This window comes from Grammomys surdaster, unplaced genomic scaffold (genome assembly GCF_004785775.1).
Source record: "Grammomys surdaster isolate TR1022 unplaced genomic scaffold, NIH_TR_1.0 752, whole genome shotgun sequence".
In the NCBI taxonomy this organism is placed as follows: Eukaryota; Metazoa; Chordata; class Mammalia; order Rodentia; family Muridae; genus Grammomys; species Grammomys surdaster.
The window spans coordinates 334,618-362,075 of record NW_021605171.1 but is presented as its reverse complement, the minus strand read 5'-3'; the positions used below and the strand labels follow the sequence as shown (position 1 = coordinate 362,075).

At 40.3% G+C, this 27,458-nt stretch overlaps 1 protein-coding gene across 5 annotated transcripts in view; it reads right to left on the bottom strand.

Moving 5' to 3' along the window:
- The window catches only part of Il12rb2 (interleukin 12 receptor subunit beta 2), a 100,264-nt gene that overhangs the window by 5,203 nt on the left and 67,603 nt on the right, over nt 1–27,458 (bottom strand). For 4 of the 5 annotated variants that reach the window (XM_028782437.1, XM_028782439.1, XM_028782440.1 and 1 more), the window contains exons 10-16: nt 25,471–25,687; nt 14,589–14,789; nt 9,537–9,635; nt 9,294–9,452; nt 4,910–5,047; nt 4,392–4,482; nt 769–868 (exon numbers count right to left, since the gene is read on the bottom strand). In XM_028782437.1, the coding sequence (XP_028638270.1) occupies nt 769–868; nt 4,392–4,482; nt 4,910–5,047; nt 9,294–9,452; nt 9,537–9,635; nt 14,589–14,789; nt 25,471–25,687 (1,005 nt within the window). The remainder of the gene's footprint in view (nt 1–768; nt 869–4,391; nt 4,483–4,909; nt 5,048–9,293; nt 9,453–9,536; nt 9,636–14,588; nt 14,790–25,470; nt 25,688–27,458) is intronic. The other variant, XM_028782441.1, reaches the window with a different exon arrangement.

Here is a 27,458-nt window from a genome sequence, read left to right as displayed (position 1 = left end):
AATGCTACCACCCTAACCCTCCAAAAAAAAAAAAAAAAAAAAACCTCAACAAAACTGAAAACCCCAACAAAAAAAGTGAAAACATTTGCTTTACATGGTATTATTACCTCTTCACTGTAGTATACAATATGATGGTGCTTGATGTTCAGATAACTTGGACAGGTTACCCAAAACACACACATTGTAAGCAACAGGCAAGACTCTCCAGATCCAATTGTAAAAACACTGAACTGATTTAAATTTCTAAAGCAGAGATGCCTAGGATCAGTTCTTCTAGCTAAGCAGAGGCTTGGGTCACTGGCTTCTGGCTTAAGAAAATAATTCAAGAGAAGAATCTTGAAGAATATTCTCAGCCTACAGCATCAGGAAAGATTCTCTTGTCTGCAGAGCCAGCTCCTCCATTAAGCTTTTACATAATGGCTTCTCATAAAACTTAAAACCACTGGTTCTTTTTACTTCTGTTCTGTGCTTCAGCAGGATTGGTAAAGTTAACTTCAGTTATCCTGAGTTTGGATCAGTCAGTTATCTGAGTACTGGTCCAGTTGGCAAAAACTACTTACTTTCTCTTTGAAATAAGTTAGAGTGAGGAAGAGCATGAAAGTTCATGAGGGAATACAGCCTGGTGGGTTTTATGCTCATGTTCTTCAGAAGTTCTCATGATGTCTCCTTATCAACTCAGCTCATCCACAGAATCTCATTCCTGGGGGATTTCCCTAGATGAGTTCATCACTAGCAGTATACTGGCTGCCAGTGTGATTTGTGCCTTACCTCCATAATGGGAAACTTCTTTACCCAAGTGCTATTTGCTGGATCTGGAATGGTTCTGCTATACCATTGAGGTTTGAGAGTAGAAAGGAGAGTAAATGCCCTATAAGTAAGAAGAGAGTGACATTTGGTTAAATATGTATATAACAGCACAGGTGCACAGGCTTTCATTGCAGCTATTTCAGGGGAGAGGATTCTTTTGTATAAAGAGCAAAACAGTCCCTCAAAAGAAGCATTATCTAAGGCTAGAATTCCTTGGATTGGTGACAGGCTGCAGCCACCTAGAATTTGCTAAATAAACTTAAAAAAATTTGCTTTCACTTAATTTTTAGCAGTCTGTCACTATCCATGTATTAATTCAGCAAACAGCATTAAACTAAATATGTGACCAGTACAGTGGCACATGCTGGAAATAGAGCCAGGCAGAAGACATTGTTCATATGCCTGTGGATCTTACTAATGAGCTAATTAAAATATTTACAGAGTTTGTAATACGATCAGAGAAGGCCATGATTAAACTGTTAGAGAATGGTTCTCAACCTTCCTAATGCTGCCACCCTTTAATATAGTTCTTTATGTTGTAGTGATCCCAATCCATGAAATTATCTTGTTGCTACTTCATAGCTATAGTTTTGTACTGTTATGAATCATGTAAATATCGGATATGCAGGATATCTGATAATGCAACCACTGTGAAAGGGTCATTCAACACCCCCCCCCCAACACACACACCTGTTCTCCGCAGGGGGCTGTGACTCATAGGCAGAGGACCACTGTGTTAGATGGATTTGCTATCTGGCAATGGTGGGTAGTGGTAGTTTGGATGTGATTCTCTTTGACTCCGGAGATGAACTTTATCAAAGTCTTTTTAAAATATTTGTTTTTGTCTTCCTATGTGTATGAGTATTTTGCCTGGTGTCCACAGAGATGAGAAGACGGAATCAGATCTCCAGGAACTAGTGTAACAGATAGTTGTGAGCTGCTCTGTGGGTACTAAGAAGTGAACCTGACCTCCCTACAAAGAGCATCCAAAGTCTTTTTAAAAGACCTATGCTTCAAGGCTCTTTTGGTAGATCTGCCAGACAAAGTGGCTGGCCAAATACTGAGCTAGTTGTATTTGGCACCTATTACTTGGCATCTGAAGACAGCTTTGTGTTGAAAAATGAACTGATTATTTTTCTTCTGCAAAATAGTACTTTTTAAAAACTAAGAAAAGAAATTATTATTTTGTATTGGTGTTGGTGCACATGTGCTATCATGCATGTGAAAGTCAAAGAACAACTTAGTAGTGGATTATAGAGATCAATCTCAGTTGTCAGCCTTGGTGACAAGTGCCTTTACCTACTGAGATCTATCTTGTCAGTCCAATTTTTATAAAATAAATAGAATTAAAGTCACCTATCATTTCATCCCCAAATATAATAACCACCATTTAATACTGTGTAGTGTATCTTTGGAGCAGAGTGTTCATTGCCGTTGACTACTTCCTCCTTTTTCTTCAGTTAAGGATCTTGCTTTATTGAAGTAACAGTAAAAGCTAAAAGACTACAATGTTAGTCACCCTTTTCTTGCCTCGCCAGGTTCTATTGAGACTTAACTAAAAGTATCCTGTCCATCTTCTTCAAGACTCTTTAAGGGGAAGTATTGACACCCCTTTCCTATTTCCCTCAATTGTAGAATAGTGGCTGTAGTCCCACAGCTGTGAGATCACAGAGTGAAAGCTCACACGGAAGCTGTAGGATGATAAAGTGCAACATCTCATACAAATCAGGATAGTACAATAGAAATATTGTTCAGGCCAACTGTGGAGTCACAAAAGCAACAGGCCTTTACCTAGGTTTTTTTTTTTGTTGTTTTTTTGTTTGTTTTGTTTTAAAATCCAGCCGAGAACCTACTACAGCAGCTTACAAGGATTCCAACAGGCAGAGTACACACAGCAACTACATACTGAGAACTTGGTTGGAGGTTCTAATAGAACACAACTACTCATGTACCCTTGATGGGGAAAGTGATTTTGGGTTTGTGCCTTTGAGAGAGACTGTATAGTGATGAGGGAAGAAGGAGACTTTTTCCTAGGTTGCCAAATGAGCTGAGTCACCCTGATGATTAGTGGGGTGTCAGATGATGCAGCCGGATTGCCCACTTCTCATCTGTGTATGTGACATATTTCTGTATGCATTTTATTTCAAAATGTAAATATATTGTCTGTCCTGCAAAATTTAAAAAATAATATACTTAATACACTAATTTCAATATTATGGATAAGTAGTTATTTTCATATGGTGTTTTGGTGAATCTAGTCTCACTGACTATAACGTTTAGGTTCTTTTATTTTCCTTACGGACAGTATTTCAGTAAGCATATTTTCTTTCAACTATATGCATATATCTATGATACATATATTCATATATCTGTTTGGGATTTTAAAATTAAATGTAAACTTTAAAAAATTTGTCATATACTCAGCCAAAAAGGTTGAATAGTTTTTTCTACTACCAGTGATGTATCCACCTGACCCACAGCAGTGATGGTTTATAATTTTTATTTTTTGCTTTTATACCATTTTAATTGCATGTAAGTATTAAGGTCAGTTCTAGGTTGAGGAACTAGCAATACAATAGATGCAAATAGTCAAGGAACGAGCAAGGCAATAAGCAAAGTCCTGTGATCGCTCCTATGATCACTGTTTCTAAGGGCTTATCAGGATGACCAAAATATCAGCCTACTTCCCTGTCCTAGCCCAAAGTCATTTTCATGCCTGAAGCCTACTTCTTTGTTCTTCTAGCCTAAGATTTAGATTCCTGCCTGAAGCCCATTTCCTTGTCTTGGCTAATGTCAGGTTCCTGCCAAGCAGCCTGAAAAGCTCTCCACATCTCCCCCACTTTTTTAATTTCATAAACATTACCTGTCATGGAATATGCATTATTAAAAGCAGTCCACTTCTGTCTTAGGTTTGTAAGGTTCTGTGCAGAATCTTTTTTTGTTTTTGTTTTTTGTTTGTTTGTTTGTTTTTCGAGACAGGGTTTCTCTGTGTAGTCCTGGCTGTCCTGGAACTCACTCTGTAGACCAGGGTGGCCTCGAACTCAGAAATCCACCTGTCTCCGCCTCCCAAGTGCTGGGATTAAAGGCATGCGCCACCACAGCCCGGCTCTGTGCAGAATCTTAATCTGTCCTTGGCTTGCCAGCCTGTTTAATAACTCTGTTTGTGGGTGATGGTTTATAATTTTAAAATGCATTTATAGGACTAAAGCATTAAAGATGGCTTTTAGTGGGTACTAGTATTTGTTGTACATGCATGAAGATCTGTTTCACTTCCTTGGGAAACACATAAAAGCCAGGTATAGCCAGATGTCTGTGCCTGTAAACCCAGTATTTCAGGAAGGAGACAGCAGAATCCCGGGAGCTGGCTGGTCCATCAGCTTAGCTAAAATGTCAACCTTGTCATCAGTGAAAGATCCTAAAAGTGAATAAGGCTGAAAGCATATAGGAAGACATCCAACATCTTTCTCTGCCCTCCACATGCCTATCCATAGCTGCATGCTTCCCTTTATATGCACACACATATATAACTCATGCACACATGCATCTGCAGTCCATGTATTAAATTGGGGGTACAACCAACTCACTTTTGTCGGAAGTAACGAATTGAGAAAGTCCCCACCATGATGATAGCGATGCAAATGCTTGATATCACGAATGTTTTCCAGTTGACTTTGCCTGGAAAGTTAGCAGATCTTGTTACTGAGTTATCTTCAATGAATTCTTCAAAAGTTTGATCTTTTTGAGTCCTCTGGACCTTAGTCATTTTTTGACTATTTAGTTAGAAGGACCCTATGGGGCTCAATTGTATATTTTAAGAGGTACTTCAGCCCTGTAAAGGCTCCCCCAGCTCACACATGTAGAAGGAGTGTATAGTAGTAGACATAAGCCTCACAGGGATTCCTGCATGAAAGAAAGGAGTTCTTCTGCATTTTGAAAGATGAGTTGACACTGTCTTCAAGCAGTCAGTAAGGCTGGAGGGGAACTCAAAGGTAGCAGCAAGCATGAAGTAGCTGCACGAAAGTCACTAGTGAGGTAAGAAAAGTCCAGTGGGAATGTGTCTGTGTCAGAGCCCACAGTTGGTTGGCTGTCTTTAGTTTCTTACCCTGTGGACAAAATTCCCTTTCATTTCCTTGGGGACTTTCACCAGCAGCTGTCACAGCTGTCATCCATAGGACATATGTCACCCTGGGCTGTAGGCTGCTTATTGGATGTGAATTTTGAGAGTGTCTGTATTGAATTTCTGAAAGGAAGATAAAGGAAAATGTGGTATACAGAATAATTGAATGAAGGGTACTCAACCATTTTTATTCTTAGGGCATCATTTAATTTGCGAGAGAGAGGCATATTGCTGTCTTAAAAGCATCAAAATCCATCAGCACTTAGTACTTCAAGAGGCATGGTCAGTTATGAGGTCTTGTTAGTGCAGCATACAGTTTTTCTGTGATAGAAATGTTCTGAAAGAATTGTTATTCTTACCCGTGAAACTCTTTAGTTGGAGCAATTCTTTTGTTTTCTATATTTCTCATATTTAGTTGGAGCAAATATTTTGTTTCCTATGACTGTATTTTTCATATTTATCAAGTCATTTGTTAACTACTGAGGAAATATAATTTTTAAGATGATAGAATTTTTTTAACATCTAAGTTTACACATTAATGAAACATTTAAAGTTTTATTTCATTTAACTTTATGTATATGGGTGTTTTGCCTTCATGTATGTCTGTGTATCAAGTGTATGCCTGGTGCCCTCAGAGGACAGAGGTGGGCACCAGATCCCTGAAATTTGAGGTACATACAATCATGAACTGCAGTGTGGTTGCTGGGAATTGAACGTATATCCTTTGAAAGAGCAACCTACGCTCTTAATTGCAGCACCATTTTTCCAGCCCCTACTCAAGGTTTTTAGACTATACTTTTGTTGTGCTTTTGCTGTTTTTTTGTTTGTTTGTTTTTGGGTTTTTTTTGTTGTTTTTTGTTTGTTTGTTTGTTTTTCTTGTTAGGCTCTAGTCTTGAACTTATAGTGCATAGCTTCAATTTGACATAAAATCATAAAAAAACAGAGCTATGGTACAGAGATGAAGCTTCTTTGGCACCCAGATTGCAGTTCCTTATGCTTTCAACACCTATAGTTTCTCTACAAGGTAGTGTGTGGAGCAATGTATTGATGCTGCTTTTCTCTTTAAGACAAGAGTGAGTCCTGGTAGACTTTAGGAAACAGTCTTCTGGAGTGTTCTGGGGTGGCTTTCAGGGTGACCTTCAACAGCTGGGGAAAAATGCTGAGTATGGTGGTACAAACCTGTAATCTCAGCATCTGGGAGGCAAAGGAGAGAGGGCTGTAAATCAAGGTATAGTCTGTAGCTGTGTCTAAAGTGCTTGCCTTCTATGTATAGTCTCCTGGGTTTCATTCCCAGTATCAAGGCCAGAACTTGAACAGTAGTAGCTACTGGCTCACTTAGTTAGCCTGTGCCTATGCTGAGGGCAGTGGTGAAACTGGAACTTAGCACTGTGTCTAACTTCATAAGCAGACTCATGAACAGACACAGATGCTTGTTGGCTGCATCAACTCAGAGAACCATGTAACAGAAAAAATAACTGTTACCCACTTTGCTGTTCCTACTCACAAAGGTAGTAAGAAGGGGCCCTGGAATATTCCCTGTGCCCCACTGAAAAGGGATGAGGCCTGAGCAGTTCATTTCATAGGGACTATCAGAATAGTTCTATATTTTACCACCTGTTAAGAAAAACACCTTGTGGAAAATCCCAAGGTCTGGTATAACCTGGTGAAATTGCTTATACAGACTTAAGCAATATAATTGTGTAAGCACACATGTGCATTTCTGTGTGTTTCCTATTTCTAAAGCAGGGATTTTTTTTTTAAAAAAAATGAATTTTAGGAAGAGCTGTTCATTTTGCAGGTACCAGGGTGTTGGCTGTCCACGTATATGAAGTGTCCTGAGCTGAGAAAGAGAGATGAAACACTGGAACAGAAAGGAAGGGATTTCTGTGATTTGCTGGGCTGGTAATGTTCATTCGTGCATGCATGTTTGAAGAACAAAAATAGCAGCTGTTGTGGGGAGCTGCAAATAGTAGAGTCAGCAGTTTTGTTAGCAAAATAGGCTGAGTTTTGTAATGAGAGAAGTCCAGCAGGAAAGACAGGTCCTGCTGCCTCTGGGCTGTGATCCCCAGAAGAGATAAAGGGGTTCCTTCAAGCCTCAGCAGATGAAATTTTAAACTTGGGTGGTTCAGTGATAAAGGAATGAATTTAGAGGATGTGATCATTGTCATCCATCTGAAAGACAGGGCTTTGAAGGTCAAGAAGACACAGTTACTGGGAATGAATTCAACCATTCAATGAATACTGAGCTTTGTAAGTGCACCTACTATCTCTCTGGCTGTGTTGTAGAGGAGAGGTGATCGAATTGCCAGAACTTGTGTCTTTGACTGCTTAGAATTTGTTGGCAAAAATAGGCAGTGTCATGTATCCTGCAGAGAGGAGATGTGCTTACTGTTGGAGCTCTATTGCATATAGCCATACCAGCAGACATCCAGACAACAGGCCATGTGCACTGAGAAGCTGGGGCACCTAATTTTTCACCTCACCTCACCTGCCAGGAAGAACTAGAGCCAAAGAACTGATATTTTCACATACATTTGCTCAGTTCCCTGGACCTGGGTACCTAAACTAAGCAGACAGGCTTGAACCCCAATCTTTTGGCACTGGCAACATTTCTCCTGCTATTGGAACTCTTTTCTTTCTAGGTGTCTTGTTTCTCCTTGACTCTTTCCACCATCTAGAATAGGTCTTAAATTTAGTGCTTTCTGGTTGCACTGTCCTACAGTAGTGTTTGTTTAGATTTTCCTAGCTGTTGGCACACTGAAGGCTCTGAGGATAGAGAATGGAGCTTACTAGTCAATATTCACTGAAGTGGGAATTTAATCTAGACTGTGAAATCTTGTGAATCAGATTGTGAATCTTGTCTTTTAGTTTATTTTAAAATACTCTAGTGTAGGCTTTAGATGCATCAGACCTGTTACAAAATATGGTAGGTTATTTTCAACATATACAGTAATGACTGCAGGACCAAACTGACTGTACTGACCTTTATGGTTGTAAGTAGGTATTGGTTTAAATTTTGCTGAAAGGAAGTCATTTGTGGGGCAAATATTATAGGAAGGATTCCAAAGAGCTCATGAAAAGGCCAGATGATTTGTCAGCCTTTAGGAGGCCTCTCAGAACTGACTTACCCTGACAAGCGTGGTGACAGATTAGCCAACAAATGACTAAGTCTACAGAGCTGTCAATTAAGAATGAGTCAACTCCGCAGAGACAGATGTGGGAAGATCATAGAACGTGCAGGTCCATACAGAAAAAGGTCCCAAACACGTTTTTATGTGTGCATTATTGACTTTTTCTGGAGGAATAGACACAGAATAGCCCAAGAACTTCTTTTCTTTCAAAACTACTTACAAAAGTTAACTGTGATAGTCATACCAAGAGAAAGGTCAAGAATGAAGACGGACATTTTAAGGTTCTTAAGCTCTCCTGCAGCAAAGCTCTGCAGCTGCCACTCAAGTGGCCTTCTTAGATTTGGGGGCCAGTAACTCCAATGAAAATCCCTCTTCTGTCTAACAATTCACCTGAAAGAAAGTCAACTGTTTGTGAAACAGAAGTGCAAGCCAAGAAGCAACAAAAATGAAAACAAAGCAGCTCTGATTAGATCAAAGATGGGAAGAGCAGGTCTCACAAGTGACTACTCAGATGAGTGAGTAGTTCATGAAACTATTTTGAGATAATGCTTTGGCCAGAACTTATTAGAAGTGTTCTGCTTTTTCAGCTAGAGAACAATTATAAGTGATAGTTACTTAAACAGTGCTGTATTTTACCCATTCCAAGAAGGAAATAACATGATGTTAATTGCGTATGTGAAGGGTTAAAAACTCTGCAAATGTGCCCCTGAACCTGGAAGATGTATACGAGGAGCACTGAGGTGCCTGTGCTGTATGTTTACGTCTTAAGCTCTACTACTAGAACTGACTTCATCAACACCAGTCTAACTTCGAGTTTTCTTGAGTTTTGGTTGCATAATTGGATTTTCTTTATGTTTTACCTGTCCTTATGTGTTTGGTCACCAGTTCAACACAAACACAAGGGTTACTATTTGTCATTTGGTTTGAGTTAGTATCTCACTGTGTAATCCAGGCCTACCTCTCCTGCCTTAGCCAGGCTGGTGCTGTCTCTTCTGAGCAGGCACTTTGAGAGCCTAGTCCATTCGCTTCACTTCTCTGTCTTTAACAGTTTGCTTAGCATGTAATGCATACTCAGTAACTTTGCACATGTGTATTTTGGTGTCTTATATTTCTTCATTCAACTCACTTGACAAGCGCTTACTTAGTGTACCCACTTGTGTGGAGTGAAGACGTGCCCCGTCTTGTGCTTTCCCAACATCTAAGCAAGAGGCCCTACTGTGCTAGTGTTTCACACATACCACAGAGCTCAGGTTGTGCTGTAGAGTCTCGTTCTTTCCAGTATATTCTGTAATGGAGGATGCAGCCCCTTTGCTCCAGGAATGGGATGTGGGTCCAGGAAATAAGAAGGCTTTCCTTTTTTTCTGTGATGGCAGTGATATGAGGGCCACTCAGTGGCACTGGAGGGAAAAAGGACACAAGAGGTTTCTGTCACCCTCCAAATCTAAACCACTAACAGAAGCCTGAAAGATGCCGAGGCTCACCTTTGTGCCTGAAGTCACCCCGGATGGAGCTGCACCCTCCTTGGTCCTCTGACAGTGCATGTATCTGGATCTCATAACAGATATAGGGCTTTATATTCTCTGCAAGGGAGAGGGAGTCATGTTAATTTCTCTATCCAAGTCATTTTTAGCTTTTTTTAGTTTCAAGATTAAAGAGCAGTGTGAACTAAGGTTAAAGCAATGGCCTAAGCTAGTTTCCCTGCCTCCTATTTTCCATGATGCCAGCTTCTAAGTATTGCTTCCAAGAAAACCGATGGTATTTATTTATTTATTTATTTATTTATTTATTTATTTATTGTATATGAATACATTGTCGGATGTCTTCAGACACACCAGAAGAGGGCATCAGATCCCATTAGAGATGGTTGTAAGCCACCATGTGGTTGCTGGGAGTTGAACTCAGGACCTCTGGAAGAGCAGCCAGTGCTCTTAACCACTGAGGTATCTCTCTAGGTGGATTTTATTTATTTGACAAATTCTTGCTATGTGGCCCAAACTGGCTTCAAATTCATAACAGTCTCCCTGCCTCAGCCTCCGGCCAAGGGTTCAGACTACCATGCCTCATTTCTTCATCTAAGAGAACAGAGTAATTATTCTTAAAAAGGAGAAAAGCCTGGAAAGCTCCATGAAGATTTAAACATCCACACAAATACAAGCATACAGAATATTGGATTTCTACAAATGAATCATTTATTTGTTGTTTACATGGAGCAGCTGGAGTTTGGCAGGCATAAGTACTCCAGTGGCTTTTCTAGTTCCACAGTGCTCATCAGGATCAGCAGCAGCCCAATGGCACCCTGGTAAGTGACTAAGTGCACTTGGAGGAGTTCAGCCCCTGATGCCTGCCCTTGGCTCTCTGGGTCCCTCCAGTTAGATCTCAGAGCCTCAAAGACTTAGGTAACTTCCAGGAATGTCAGTGCTCCTTTCTAGCTTTTAAGTGCCATACTTTGCAACTTTCTAACAGTCTTCAAGAATTAAGTGCCTCTTGCCTGCCCAAAGCCCCTATTGTATTTCCTGTGATGGACCTTTAAAATTCCAAATCTTGCCAGGTGGTGGTGGTGCACACCTTTAATCCCAGCACTTGACAGAGGCAGATGCCAGAGGGCAGAGAGGCAGAGACAGGCAGATCTCTGTGAGTTCAAGACCAGTCAGTTCCAGGACACTCGGGGCTCTTGCACAGAGAAACCCTGTTTCTAAATAAATAAGTATCCACATCTTTTTTTTCACAGCTTATTTTCAGTGTATGTGTGTGTGAGTGTGTGGAGGATGTGGTGTGGGTATGGGTGGGTTGGTGTGTCCATGGAAGTCAGAATAAGGCATCAGATCTCCTGAAATTGGAGTTAGAGGCAATTATGGGCTGCCTGACATGAGTTCTCTGGGAAAGCAGGGATTATTCTTAACTTCTGAGCCGTCTGTCTAGCCCCTAAATTCCAAATTACCTAGTGAGAGATAACTCCCACTAGGTAACTATAGTATCAGGTGCTTAAAAGCAGGCCAATAACTTACTTGGGTCCCTTACACTAAAAATTGATTAGGTTTGATGTCTTTTGGATGTGCAGAGGAATTTCACATCACCCAATTACTTACTAAATTGTGTATGGCTTTTTTTTTCCTTCTTTTAAACATGAAAGCCCATTAAATCATCACTCAACCAATTGTGGGAGAGAGCCTGACAAGAACAAATGCACATTAGGATGGGCTCCGACTTGAGTTCATAAACCAGAGAAAGTGCAGAAAGCAGTTGCCAGCTTGATCTGTAGAGAGCCATGAGATCCAGGCTGAAGGGCAACGGAAGATATGGAATCAGACTTTCTTCGGAAGGCTCTGGCAAGTGGCTCTGTGTTTCCAGTGTTTGGTTTGCTCTTCTGCCCCATGTCTTGGGAGGAGCTAACCAACCATTGTACCCTGTGGAGATCTGGGAGTTTCTGATGAGCCTTGCAAAGCAAAATGTGAGCAAGAACATTACTGTATCAATCACAAGCTGAGGGTTTTTTTTTTTCCTTGATGATTCTGTATGCACACCCTACAATGTATCTTCAGTGGAGGAAGCCTATGTGCGGAATGCTCTCATTTCCTTTGTGCTATGGCCCAGTTTCCAAGCTCCTTTCGTGCCATTATGCTGACCTGTATACACAGCACCCTTGGGCAAAGGCCTTGTCTCTGTGTTTATAAGCTATTTTACAGTTTTATTTTCCGGGCAGATATTGAGTTTCACTTCAGGTGTGGAACAAAGCAGGCAACTCCTCCACGAATACTGTAACCAAGAGTCATTATGTAGGCACTGAGACACAGTGGTCAGACAGGATGGTCATGATAGTCTATAGGTCCACCAACCCACAATTCAGGAATCAGGTTTACTCTGGCTCATGCTAGAACATCTCACACTATCCATACAGCCAGAGTCAGGAAAAGCTTGTAAGGGCCCAATGGCATTGGGAATAAATAATTTAAATTTGTGCTAAGTAGCAATGAAATTTTCAGTTCAACAGGAAGTGATCGCAAACCAAGTATTTCCAAGTGGCAGAACAATATTAATATGTTATTTTACAACTTTATTAGCTTAAGGTTTTATTCAAATACATAATACAAAAGTGATTCCCAGTATTTAATTTTACTAAGTGTGAAGAACATTTTCATCATCTACTTTATGGTATTTGTATAGAATGATCTGATTTCCAAAAGAAAGGCACAGTTCAAATTGTCTACGAGGGATGAATCTTGATATTGCCTCCCAGTTTTGTCAATGTGCTTCCTATCCGTGTTTCATTTAATTTGATGTGTGGGATAGCCCTTGTGGGAAACTGGTATTACTATAAAGCCTCCAGCTATCCCAGAAGAAAGTCACAAAGCTGTTCTCAAAACTGATGCCTCCTGCTGGGGTATTGTAATGCATGCCTTTAATTCTACCACTCAGGAGGCAGAGGCAGGAGGATTGCTGTGTCTCAAACAACAACAAAATGCCTTCTTTTCTTACCATTTCCTTTCAGGTTTGGAGTCTTCTTGCACTCCAGAACAACCAAGGAAACACACACACTTTTGCATGTATACATGTTGAAACCAGCAACAACAATCAAACTTCCTGTCACACCCTTCTAGATTTCTCTTCTATAGGCTAAACGGTTTCCAAATAAAAACTTTTAGACTCTCAGTGGCCTACTGTTCTTTCTCTAGATGCTCACTGCATACAGCCTTCTCTGTAACAGTTATTAAGAAGATCTTAATCTGTGAGAAGTCTGGCAAGCAGGCCAAGCAAGAGGCACACAGTCAAGGACCAGCTCATGTATTATTATTTTTTTTTAAAGATTCATTTCTTTATTGTATATATATAAGTACACTGTAGCTGTCTTCAGACACACCAGAAGAGGTCATTGGATCCCATTACAGATGGTTGTGAGCCACCATGTAGGTGCTGGGAATTGAACTCGACCTTTGGAAGAACAGTCGGTTTTCCTAACCACTGAGCCATCTCTCCAGCCCCATGTATTATTATTTAATATGGTGTTTTTCTCCAAGTACATCTTATCTTAAGCAGGTTGTATACATCCCCTAAAGATGTAATGGTTTTCATAGTGTAACAACAATATAGACTTTAGTTGGCAAACCTATTCAATTCTTTCCATTTATTTATTTACTTATTTGCTTATTTATTTTTATTTATTTTTTTGAGAACGTCTCCGTCTCCCTATGTAGCCCTGGCTGTTCAGGAACTCACTACGTAGAGCAATCTAGCCTTGAACTCAAACATCCTCCTGCCTCTGTCTCCTGGGTGCTGTGATGTACCAGCATGCCCCTTCAATTCTCATTTCTGGCAGATTTAACAATAATCGCTTGTTAGATAAAAAAAAAAAATCAGTACTAGAAATATGCTAAGTGCTGTTTAGAACATTGTAACCGGGCTGGAGAGATGGCTCAGTGGTTAAGAGCACTGACTGCACTTCCAGAGGTCCTGAGTTCAAATCCCAGCAACCACATGGTGGCTCACAACCATCTGTAATGAGATCTGATGCCCTCTTCTGGTGTGTCTGAAGACAGCTACAGTGTATTCATATATAATAAATAAATAAATCTTTAAAAAAAAAAAAAAGAACATTGTAACCCCTGACAGAAACCTTACTTAGCAATAGAGATCCCGATTATCATATACTAGTTCTAGATTTATTATGATACAAATGACAAAGAGCAGGTTTGGGAATAAGGATCACTTGATTTTGTCATCTGTATGATGGGTTTAAAATAATGAGTCTACACAAAAATTATTTTGAGTTAAATGAGTTTCCAAAGATAAAGGTATCTGCTATATACGTAACTCTTCCAAAACCATGAGACTTCTTATTCAGTTGGTCCTCAAGTTAGTCCTGAGGACAATCTTTTTGTTTTTATTTTCTTCAAGACAAGGTCTCACTGGAGCTCTGTCTCTCCTAGAACTCACTATGTAGACCTGTCTGGCCATGGATCCTTCCAAGTGCTGGGATTAAAATTGTGCAGCATCCCACCACACCTGACTTACAGGACAGTCTTGATGGACTATAAGTTCCCATTGTTTAGGACCCTAATACACCATGTAGCCTTCTGTAACTAAAGGCAAAACTTTGCTTTAAGTCTCCCCAAATGTCTTAGGGTTTCTGCTGTTATGATAAAACACCATGGCCAAAGCATGGAGAAGATAAGGTTTATTTCATTTTATAGCTTATAGTCTATCATCCAAGGAAGTCAGGGCAGAACTCACGGTAGTATCTGATGGAAGCCACGGAGAAATGCTGTGTACTATAGCTTGCTCACCATGCTTTCTTACAGCACCCAGAACCACCTGCCCAGGGGTGGCACTGCCCACTGTGGAGTGGGCACTCCCACATCAATCATTAAGACAATACCTGATAGACTTTCATACTATCAAGTTTATGGAGGCATCTTCTCAATTGTGAGTCCCTCTTCTCAGATAACTCTAACTGGTATCAGGTTGACATAATACTAGCCAGCACACCAAATAAATGGGGCCTTGGTGGCCCTCTAGAAGGAATGAGAGTAGTGAGGTACCTGAAAGTAGAGCAGACATGTTGTAGGGGGGGATCCGAAGCCAGTGTGGGGGAAACTTAATGATGCTCTCTGGTTGGAGAGCCCTCCATTCCACTATGTACTCCCGAACAGCAGAGGCAGCTTTCCCAGGAGGCTGCCAGGTCACCATAATGTTGTCCATGTTCTCTGACTTTGCAGAGACCTGGTGAGGAGCCAACAACCCTTTGGGAGTGAGGTAGAAGAAGAACAAAACAAGAATGGATAAAGTTGAAAACAGGAACTGGAGAGACATCTTATCAATAAAGTGTTTGAGGAGCTGAGTTCAATCCCCATAACCCACTGGGGGAAGCTAGGCATTGCTGGCATTGTGGTACACAGTTGTAATCCCAGTACTGGGAAGTGGAGACAGGAAGATCCCTGGGGGCGTCTGGTCAGCCAGCCTAGCCTTCTCAGTGAGCTCCAGGCCAGTGAGTGACCTTGGTTTTCCTTCCTTCCTTTCCTTCCTTCCTTCCTTCCTTCCTTCCTTCCTTCCTTCCTTCCTTCCTTCCTTCCTTCCTTTCCTCTCCTCTCTCTCTCTCTCTGTCTCTCTCTCTGTCTCTCTCTCTGTCTCTCTCTCTGTCTCTCTCTCTGTCTCTCTCTCTCTCTGTCTCTCTCTCTCTCTCTCTCCCTTTCTTTCTTTCTTTCTTTCTTTCTTTCTTTCTTTCTTTCTTTCTTTCTTTCTTTCTTTCTTTCTTTCTTAAAAAAAGCAGTAACAAAATCCAAAAATCAAGGTAGATTGTGGCAAAGGAATGACATACACCCAAGGTTATCCTGTGGCTACACGTGCACACATGCATCTGCTCATATATGAACATGCACACAAGATAAAAACACATGACAGCTTATTCTCAACTAAGTTTTGCAATGTGTCAATGTCTTTTTAGGGACATCCATGTCAAGTTATATGCTTTCAGTTCATGGAGGATTAACCTCAGCAGCTTGTACTATAGTCCTGTGTAGCTTTCCCTGTGGATTTATTTCCTCTTTGAATTCACTTACTGCATTCCCTCAAAGTGTTTACTGCATTAACTGTAACATATATATCCTTTTAATACACCTCCCATATGTCGTTTTAGCATAATAATGTACCACTGAAAAGCAATGTAACCCCTTTGCTTGTGTGTTTTCTCAAATGTCTCACTTAACCGTCTGCTTTTGAGATGAATCCATTCTCCTTCTTTATGCATACTCAGTTTACTCCTTCACACTTCTGCCTAAGCCCTTTCTCACCTGCTTTCGATGGACCAGCAGCAGCAGCCTGAGTATTTTATTTATTGAGTAATAATGATAATAACATTTATTTAAAAAATAACCCCTCCAAAAGCAACAAAACATTGAACAAAAATTAAAATGTCTTTTTAGCTTATATTTGGACTGAAAACCTAAGCATAAAGGGCAAAACTAGCATAAAGGCCAATAGGAGAAGATGTTGTTGAGTGTGCTTATAAACTGACTCAAGCCGGGCGGTGGTGGCACACACCTTTAATCCCAGCACTTGGGAGGCAGAGGCAGGCGGATTTCTGAGTTCGAGGCCAGCCTGGTCTACAGAGTGAGTTCCAGGACAGCCAGGGCTACACAGAGAAACCCTGTCTCAAAAACAAAAAAACAAAACAAAACAAAAACAAACAGCAAAAAAACAAACAAAGAACAAAACAAGAACTGACTCAAGGACACAGTGAGCATTCTCTGCAGCACCACTGGTGCATGTGCAAGGCCATTCTAGATGTGCATACATAAACCTGCTAGATGAGAGTATCCTCTGACTGATGTAAATCAGGTGAACAGGAGAGGGATGCAGACATTGCCTAGCATTCTGGAGGCACTGAGCACATGCATGGAATATGATAACATCCAATGGCATGTCGACACTTCACCGAGAAAAGCTAGCATGAGAATTCTCACTTCATCTACTTATTACCCCACTTTGTACTGTTTATCAATCTGATACACACACACACACACACACACACACACAATCTGATTAGAATTTTGTTTTTCATGTTTGTGGATTCCTAAGGCCAAGCTTCTCAGTGAGCTTTCTTCTGTGGTTATTTGTAGACTTGGCTCCTTTTTCTGTATTTCTGCCCTTTTCTGATCGGCAGGTAGCTTTGATGATCCTAATTATGGAAAAAATTTCAACTCTTAATGCAGTCAGTCAGTTCTCTGACAACTTTGTTAGCTCCGTGGGTGTTGGTAAATTTACCCCAGTTTTGATTTTTGAATCTTGTTTGTAAAATTCCATCACCCTGGTACTATGATCACATTCAACTTTTCCTGTTGGCCTTTAGTTTTGCCTTTTATGCTTAGCTTTTCAGTTAATATAAGCTAAAAAGGGTTATTTTATTTTTTGTTGTTTTGGGGGGATTATTTTAATAAATATTATTATTATTATTAAATTAAATAAATGTTATTAACTATTTATATTTTCCAGGGCCTGTACTTCTGTATTCTCAACTGCACAGACATGTCTCACCTGCTAATGCTTAGATATTTGTCTTTTCTTTCAATCCTGGGGACAGTGGTTTCCCTGGGGTTTTACTTCTCTGGTGGTTTAAAGAAGAGCTGAGTAATGGGAAGGAGGAGCATGATCAAAGTACATGATAAAGACATATAAAAATGGCATATCAAACCTGTGAATACTCATTAATAAAAATAATAGAAAGCCCTTCTGAAGTAGAAACGAAAGATATTTTATGCTAGCCTTCCAATTAAAATTAGAAATGTTACTACCTGGGGGAAAAAGTCCTTCATACTCTAAGAATGAAGTTGGTTAGTATTTATTTGAAGAACAATAGAAAAGTATAAAGCCAAAGGCTCAACAACAACAATAAAAGCAGTTTCCTGCGTACAGACATTTATTTTACCTGTGAGGGAAGGAGGAGGGATGGAAAGGATTGCTGTCTTTAGTTTGTCTCCTTTTTACTTGCTTTAGGACAAAGTAGTCATTAAATGCTGTATGTCTTTACCTAGAAGTTGGAACTATTGACACTAATTTTGAATATACATATAGATTTAAAGTGCTAATAATTCATTTAGATTTTAAAGTGATTTAAACAATAATCTTTCTGATACTGTCTTTATTTGCATTCATTAATAAAGTTCAATTGATCCCACAAAGTAGATTGGACAGCTCACCTTACTTTCTATTTTCTATAGGAACTTGAATAAAATAAGATCATATGTTCTTTCAGGGTTCAATTGTACCAAGGTTTGTGCCTGGACATCTTTTTAAAAAGAGCATAGTGAAGTAGGTTAACTCTAACTTTAAAAATGGTCATTATTTTCATTAAACATTGAAAAATTTTCTTCTGGCCAGCAAGACAGCTTATCAGGTAATGGCACTGGCTGCCTTTATTTTACATGCATGTTTTCTTCTCTCTCTCTCTCTCTCTCTCTCTCTCTCTCTCTCTCTCTCTCTCTCTCCTCTGTGTGTGTGTGTGTGTGTGTATGTGTGTGTGACTGTGTCCTTACATGCAAGTATCAAAGCATATATATATAGAGGTCAGAGGACACTTTCTGGGAGTTTGTTCTCTCCTTTCACTATATGATCTCAGGGCCATAACTCAAGTCTCAAGCCAGGCGGTGGTGGCGCACGCCTTTAATCCCAGCACTTGGGAGGCAGAGGCAGTCGGATTTCTGAGTTCGAGAGTTCGAGGCTAGCCTGGTCTACAGAGTGAGTTCCAGGACAGCCAGAGCTACATAGAGAAACCCTGTCTTGAAACAAACAAACAAACAAACAAACAAACAAACAAACAAACAACACTCAAGTCTCCGGGCTTGGCAGCATAAGCCCTTTCCTGCTGACCCATCTTGCCAGCCTAAGAATGTATAGTTGTGTTACTCTGCCTGGAATTTGTTAAGCAAATCAGCTTGAGTCTCTTAGTCTTTCATCCTCTGGGTCACTGTTCTCTCCAGGCACCAGTCTGCAATTTCCTTCTCTAGGATGTTGCTAGACCACAGTCTTTCCTTTGAGACCCTGCTAATAACTCACTTTCTCTCAGTCATCTTTCAGAATCACTCCTTTATGTCAGGCATGGTGGCACCAATCTTTAATCCCAGAACTTGGGAGGCAGAGGCAGATGGAGCTCTATAAATTTGAGGACAGCTAGGGCTACAGAGTAAGACCTTGTCTCAAGAAACAAACACAAAACAAATTTATTTTTTTAGCTTCAAATAAAATATCCCATCTTCATGTTTCCTGAGAACTTCTCTATAGAGTACTGATGCTTGTAAGGTACCATCCAAGAGAAAGGAAGCTACCCTTTCTGTTCTGCTCTGTTGCTTGCTGATGTATGACCTCGGATTGTGTGGATTATTTGCATTACCGATTCACCTTGAGTCACCAATAATGCATCAGTATTGAAATAAGGAAACAAATAAAAGCACTTCTCCTTGGTGTCATTTAACCAAGGGTGAGAATACATTTGAATTCTCTATTTCATGCTTCCTGTCTTCTGCATGAGTCTATGTCTGTGGCTGCATTTGTACCTGTGTCTGTCCCTGTGTGTTTGCCTATTCTATATGTTCTCTCTGTGTATAATATATGTGTCTGTCCTTCACAAAGGGCTTCACTTTGTGTTTATTAAACAGCACAGAACGCATCACACAGGAAGGAGTGGGATCCTTTAGAGAAGTCTTTAACAGACTTGTACAAGGGATAAAATGCCTGGGTCCAACTTATCCCAACTGACTCAGATAACAAATATAATTATTTATCAAACAATATACATACTTAGTTGCTTTCAGCCTTTATAGTAGATTTTATGAAGTTGCTTTCAACTTCTGTATTTGCTGCTTTCAGCAAATGATACACATACATTGTCTGCGTCAGGGTATTTAAGAGTATATAATTTAAAATTATATCTATGCATCAACTTAGGTGGCAAAAGTTTATTACATGGAAATCCAGGGCAAGTTAGGTTGGTTGTGACATTATTCTTGTAAAAAGCAGGTTAAACAAACAGTTTGAGTACCCAGTAGGCTAGCAGTCTTAAGTGACTTCAAGGTGTATTATTAACTCTGGCTGTGAGGTCCAGCAAAAGTGCCAGTTTTGTAGTATGTAAGAGAGAGTATGTCAGAATACTGCATTACCACAGTGGATGCCATTAAACCTTCCAGAACCACAGTCTCTGACGTGTGTGGGCCACTGTGCTGGCCAGTTTTTATGTCAACGTGGCACAAGGTAGTATCATCTGGGAAGAAGGCATCTTAATCAAGAAAATGCCTTTGTAGTATTGACCTGTGGGCAAGGCTCTAGGGCATTTCATTGATTGATGGGGGGGGGCCCAGCCTACTGTAGGTTGTGTCACCATTGGGCAGGGGATTTTGGGGTGTATAAGAATGCAGGTTGAACATTATATGAGGAGCAAGTCATTTAGACCATGGCCTCAGTGCTCCTTCATGGCCTCTGCTTCAGTTCCTGCCTGCTTGAACCCCTGCTCTGACTTCCCTCAGTAATGATCTGTTACCTGGATCTAGGCCTGTAGGACTGCGTAAAGGTATTTTGGTTCTTGGCTGGGCATGGGCCTGGAACCCCAAGACTCCAAGGGAGAAATGGCAGGTGTTTGGCCATGTCCCCAGAACCGAGGGTCCTGACATGCGGTCTAGTCTCCATGGACCTACATTGTTCAGTCATGTAGGTCATTACAGCCCCTCCCAAAGTGCACAGGTAGATGGTGTGACTACAGGCCTCAGGCCCTAAAGGGATTTACATACTAATGAAGGCCAGAGGGCAGAGCCCATTAAGCATTCTTCCAGAGACCCTCCCCTGTTCTCCCTCCCTATTTAACTGAGGACTGCCGTGTGTTTCAGATGGGTACATCCAGATCCATCTACCATCCGCCATGAAAATAAATCCTTTTAGAAACAAGAACTTTCTCATGTCTTTGAGGCCTGCTGTCACCAAAGCCTCCAGCCTTGGAACTCCAGACCTTTCTCCTGTTTGTGGGACCCGCCGTGTGGAAAGCCTCAGGGACTTCACCACTGCGGCCTATTTTTCCACATAGGCCCTTGTTGAGAAAATGCTCTACCACTGAGATCCATCTCTACTCACTGGATTCTATATGTATGTGCATGCATTGTGTACATGTTCATGTGTATTCTTGTGTGTGTATGTGTGTGTTATGTGTGTTTATATATGTTCAGGTGTGTATGTGTGTTCAGGTGTATGTGTGTGCCTGAGAACAGCCTTAGATGGTATTCATGAGGTCTCATCTACCTTTTGTTTTGAGACAGGGTCTCTCATTGGACTCTCCCCAGGCTGACTTTCAAGCAGTCTCCAGGGATACACATATCTTTGCCTCCCCAGCATTGGGATTACAAGAATATACCATCATGTCAAACATACCTGTATTTTTAAACGTCAGTTCTGGGCATAGAACTCAGGTCCTCCTGCTTGTGTGGTAAGCTCTGTATTTACTGTAATATTTCCCCATCACCAGTTCTTGAACTTTTGATACTGGCTCAATACATAGCTGAGATTGCTATGTACTCAGACTGTTCTCAGAATCTTCCTGCCTCAGCCTCATGACGGTTGAGATGAGAGGCCTGCACCAGCTACATGACTAACTCCGATATATCACATCCTTAAAACAGCACGATACTATCACTGAGCTCACTTTAACATTCTTAGTACAGGAGCCAGGCTTAGCACTTAAGAGAGATTACTATTCTTGCAGAGGATTAAGGTTCAGTTCCTAGCATCGACATGGCAGTTTCCAACCTTCTGTAACTCTAGTGGCAGGGGATGGGACTCCACAGGCACCAAGCACAGTTGTGGTATGCATACATATGTATGCTTTACATAAGAAAAACACACTACAAATAAAATAAAAATGAATCTTTAAAAAGTCTATTTACAATGCCTATCCACAGAGGAGAAACATTACATACAAAAATCCAAAGGGGGCTGTAGTATGTATGGCACAGCAGGTAAAATGCTTGCTGCTAAGCCTGAGTTTGATCCCCAAATTGTATTTGGTAGAAGGAGAGAACCAACTTCCTAAAGTTGTCCTCTGACCTACATGTACACTCTGACATGCACATAAACACATACTAAATAAATGAATGTAAAAGATAAACTATCTATCTATCTATCTATCTATCTATCTATCTATCTATCATATTTATCTATCTGGTTTCTCTGTGGAGCCCTTGGTGTCCTGGAATTCCCTCTGTAGATCAGGTTGGCTCAGAGATCTACCTACCTCTTCCTCCCAACTGCTGGATTAAAGACACGTAGCACTATGCCCAGCTTAAAAAAATTTTTTTTAAAGGAACAAACAAACAAACCACTAAAAGGGAAGAAAAGTCACCTATAATCCACACATGTAAAGATGACTTCTGTTAATATTCCCATGGCTTCTACTTAGCTTTTTATTTTTAACTATAAAAAGCCCCTGTTTGTATAAATGTAGATTTAAAATAGAACTACTAAATATATATTTTTGTTTCTTTGATGTGTGTGAGGTGTCTCCCTATGTGCCTCTGAATAGCTGGAGTTCCCTATGTAGACCAGGCTGGCTTTCAACTCCCAAGGCTCTGCTTGCCTCTGCCTTACAAGTGCTGAGACCATATATACTTTAAAAAGACTACTTTGCTGCTTGTAATGTACATCTTCCCATGGAACAATTAGTGACATGCTGCTGTGTGATTAAGATGGCCAAAGGTCAGATGTATTTAATAGTCTGTTCTCTATTGTACATTTAGGTCAGCTATAGTATTATATTGCATCAATTTTTTTCTTTTTTAAAAATAGAATATTGATTAATTAATTAAGTAAGTAATTAATGCTGTACATGTGCATGTCCCACAGAACAGGTTTGAAAGTCAAAGGACACTTTCCAGGAGTCAGTTCTCTCCTTCCCCCACTTGTGGGTCTTGGGGATTGAAGTCAGGTCATTAGGATTGGGGAAAGTGCCTTTACCTGCTGAGCCATCTCACCAGCTTCAAGCAGGTATTCAATAAATATCTGCATTTACATTTCTAACATTCATTCTATTATTTCCTGAGAACACACATGAGGACCTAACACAAGTCTTTTGGAAGAGCAGCCAGTGATTTTAATGATGGAGTCATCTCTCCAGTCCCAAAACATTGTTATTTTAGATGCAGCATTAAATCTTGGTAATATTTTAAGAATATTCAATGAAACAGCCAGAAGAAAGAAAATACAAGTAAATATGGGTATCCGTGACTGAAGGCCTGACTACTGTGGCTTATTTGCCCTCTCACATGAGGGAAACACATATAATATATAGACACATATCAATTGTCTTTATGTTAAAATATGGGGATATATATATATATATATATATATATATACTTTTAATGCTGTATTATATATAATATTTACAATATAATCTAATATTTTTAATATTAATTTAATATAATTATATAATTTAATATTAATTATATATAATTATAAACTCTAATTATATAAAATATATACATATGTAATATAGTTATATAATATATTCTATATTACATAATATATATAAACTGTTATATAGCATATAATAGAACTGTCATTTGCATCTTAGGCTTCACTGGCATCTTTCTTCTTTTTGAGGCAGGACCTTACCACAAAGCCCATGCTGGCTTCTAGCTTACAAAGGTCTTGCCTCAGCCTCCTGATTTGTGCACTATCACATCTACTACTTGTGTTTCTTAAGAGAAAGTTACTTCACAGTGCATGAACTTGGAAGTGTTTTCCCATAGTTAGGAAATTTACCTTTTCCTTCATGTTCCTGCCTTGGGTGCTTCTCCCACAGGAGGAAGGGATTACTCACTGCCTACCAAACAACTTTTCATCTTCTTCAAGAAGGGAATGTGGCTGCCAGAAGTATGTTTCTGAGCCTTCTTTGCAGCTGGGTGTGGCCAGGAGAGTGATGTGGGCCAGCAAGTGACAGCAAGTGCAAACAAAGCTACTGTGCATGGGGGTGAGCTCCTGAGACCAGAGCCACACCCTTCTGCCTACGCTCTGTTCTGCTGCCTATGAAGAAACAGCTAGAGCTCTTTCAGTCTTTTTGGACTATTTCCATCTGAGGATGAAGGCCATCTTTGGTAGAGGGAAAGAGAGGAGCCTGGAATACTGCTATAACTATCCTGAGCTATCTGTCTGTGACCTTCCTTCATGTGAGAGGGCAAATAAGCCACAGTAGTCAGGCCTTCAGTCACTAGTATCCACATTTGCTTGTATTTTCTTCTGGCTGTTTCATTGACTATTCTCAAGATATAACTAAGATTTAATGCTGCATCTGAAATAATAATGTTTTAGGACTGGAGAGATGACTCAGTTATTAAAAGCACTAGCTGCTCTTCCAAAGAACTCATATTAGGTTCCCAGCATACATGGCAGCTCACAAACCATCTGTAACTCCAGTTCCAGGAGATCAAATGCCCTCCATAGGCCCTGCATGCAGATGGTATACAGATATCCATGCAGGCAAAAGACCTAAACACATAAAAGAATAAGTAATCTTTATAGAATAGAACCAAATACAACTGGCAAAAAATGTTAATGACATGATTTTTAATGATATTCTGCTATATTCCTAGCAGAATACCCCAATCATCATCAGAAGGGCTTCATCAAGCACCTGATAAGAGCAGAGGCAGAGACCCACAGTTAGACATTAGACAGAGCTTGGGGAGCCCTGTGGAAGAGGGCGAGGAAGAATTATAGGGGCAAGAGGGGCTGAAGACAGCAAGGGAACACAGTCCACAGAATCAACTAAGTAGGGTTCATAGAGGCTCACAGAGACTGCAGAAATAATTGTGGAGCCTGCAATGGTCTGGGCTAGGTCCTTTGAATATATATTATGGTTGTGTAGCTTGGTGTTCTTGTGGGACTCCTAACACTGGGAGTGGGGCTGTCTCTGACTCTTTGCCTGCTTTTGAGACCCTTTTCCTCCTACTAGGTTGTCTTGGCCAGCCTTAGTATGAGGGTTTGTGCCTACTCTTATTATAACTTGTTATGCCGTGTCTGATTGAAGGCTGCTCTATTGTGAAGGAAAGCAGAGGAGAAGTGGTTCTGAGGGAGAGTGGACACGTGGAGGGAAACTTGGAGGAGTGGAGAGAGGAAAAACTGAGGTTGGAATGTAATGCATCAGAGAAGATTAAAAAATAGAGAAGCAAAAAAAAAAAATTAAAAAAAACCCCTAATGTTTTGGTAGAAATGTCTTCAATCTGATGTGTCAGACCTATATATAATAACATTATGACACCAAATTATAAAAAAGGGCCCAATTATAATGTTCTATTCTGCTTAGACTTAAAAAAAAAACCAACAATGCTGATTTTGAGACATAGCATGAGATCCATCTCATTAGCTATTCATGGCCTTTTCTTTGAAAAGAAAACTGGAGAAGATATTATAAATGTGAGACTGCGCATCTAGTTGAGATTTTTTTTCTGAAAGCAATTGTCCATATCTTTAAACATATGTAATAAAGAACAGAATTTCACTAAGTTTCACTAAGGTCAGAATTTCATTTTAATACTCTTGGTGTTAAAATATAAATCTATGAATGTTTTTTTCTAGAATTTAACAAAATATATTATTATTGAATCTGTAAAAATTAGTCTAGTTGGAAAATATTACTCTAATTTAATGTAACTTTCTTTACTAATAGTTATGTAAGACTATAATACCTCAGTGATCTTCACGACAATCTTATGAAGAAGTTGAAGCTCAGAGTATTTAATTCACTTGTTCAAGGTCATCCGAGGATAACAAGAAAGATAGGACTCCAAAGTCTTAACTCTTGGCTACTCATACTAGGCTCTGGCCTGCACCTGCAGGAGGCAAAAGGTGAAGGAGATAGTTTCCCACAGGTAAATGCTACGGTCAGTGGGGACCTACCAGTGCCACACAGGTCCACTATGTTAATGCGAGTGGGTGCAGAAGCGCCTTTCGAGTTGGCTGCAGACACGGATGCAATCCAAGTCCCAGTTTTGGGAATGACCCCAGTCCAAGAGGTGTGTCTTGTAGTATTCTGCAGTGTAGTTTTCTTTGTCACCTCCTGTAAGGTCACCTGATAGTGAAGGATCTTCCCCCTTGCCTCTGATGGATTCAGACTCTGCAACAAAAAGTATGCACATATCCTTCCTCTCAGACAAGAGCAGGTTGCTCTCTGTGGCTGGACTGCCTGGCCCTGCTGCAGATGACTCTGCCGCGTGACCTTTTTATTTATATCTTCTTATCTCCACTGTACACTTTCATTCAGCGATTCACATCCTCATACCTTCTATTTAGTAAATAAAAAAAGATCAGTGAACATTTAAAAAGATAACTCTTCCAAACACATTGACTTTTCTTTCTTTACAATGAAGATTACTCATGGTAAATACAGCTAAGAGGAGAAGCATGGGCTCTGAACGTAGAGCACTGGCTCTGTGCTTCGAATTTATCACCGCTCAGGTCTTGAGGCAAATACTCAGTTTTTCCGGGTTTCTGTTTTAAAATTTGTGAAACAATACAGAGAGCCATTCACAGAGACACACAGAGAGACATACAGAGAAAACAAACACAGAAAGCAAGGCCATGGGCAGGTGGGTAGGGGGAGAGGGTGCTTTTTTTAACATACAGAAAATGCAATGCTGCTTGAAACAGCAAACACAAGACTTCCAGGAGCTAAACTAGTAAAATTGATACTTAGGAACTTGAATTAGCCATCTGTGCTGGGAACTTAGTTCCAAAATGCAAAATTTTGATTGAGATCATTTGGGAACAAACTCACAAAGTAAGCAGAAACTACCTGATATTTTTTCTTTGGTCTGTACCATGTTTTGTCCAATGGTCATGGCAAATGGAAACACAGACTGTGAAGAGTTGTCAGGTCTAAACCTGACAGTGCCCCTTGCTGCCTACTGCAGGACGAAGGCAGGGCTCACAGATTTAAGTGGCATAGTTTTCTGGGCCCAGCTTTCTGTTCAAGGCAGGAGACTGTTTACTGGAAGACATACCTGAGGACCAGCCAATGTGCTTGCTCTGGTTTCTCACTTCCCAGGAGGCTGAATAATTTGATTTCCTATGCAGTTTCTCTGCCAGAAGAGTTTGGGCTGACATGAACATCTGGCACACTTCACTTCTTTCACTTTAAGTGAACAAACCAGCTTTCTGATTCTAATTTGGATTCGGAGACATTTAGCACAGGAGAAAGAATGGTCTGATGTGCTGAGTCAAGACTTCTGACTGGCCCAGTAGCTGCATTCTTACTGTAAATTCAGCAACGAGCTCTCAGCTTTGTATATTGCTGTTTCTGGGAGCTTAGTTAATGTAATATGCAAGTCTGTTAGGGGAAACTCTTTGGTCCACAAGTCCTAAACTAGACCTTGGTCCAGTGTACTGGGTGAAGACAGTGCTGCTGGGGAACTTTTGCTGTCTATTGAGCATCATCCTGAAGTTATCTTTTCAGGTGGCCATTACAATCGATCTCATTTCTTATTTGAAGATTATATAAGCAAGTGTTTGTTTTTAATTATATTCCCCAGTTTTGTGTGAGTGTGTGTGTGTGTCTATCTTTTTTTTCCCCCTCACAGGATCTCACTGTGGAACCCTAGCTGATTTAGAACTCACTATATAAATCAGGTTGACCTCAAATTTGTGTTAGCCTCCCTACCTCTGGGATTATAGAGGGATTATTTCCACACCCTGCCATGCAAATGCTTTGAAAAGTATGATGTTCTAATGAGCACCATACTAATAAACATGGCCTTTATCAAAGGAGAAAAAGAACATAGATGAAACAAATGCTTGTAGGGAAGCCATCCTCTGGCTGGAATGGGGAGCTTTGTGAACAGTTAACCTGAGGAATGACTTGGGAGAATTTGGACAGTCTGTGTTAGATA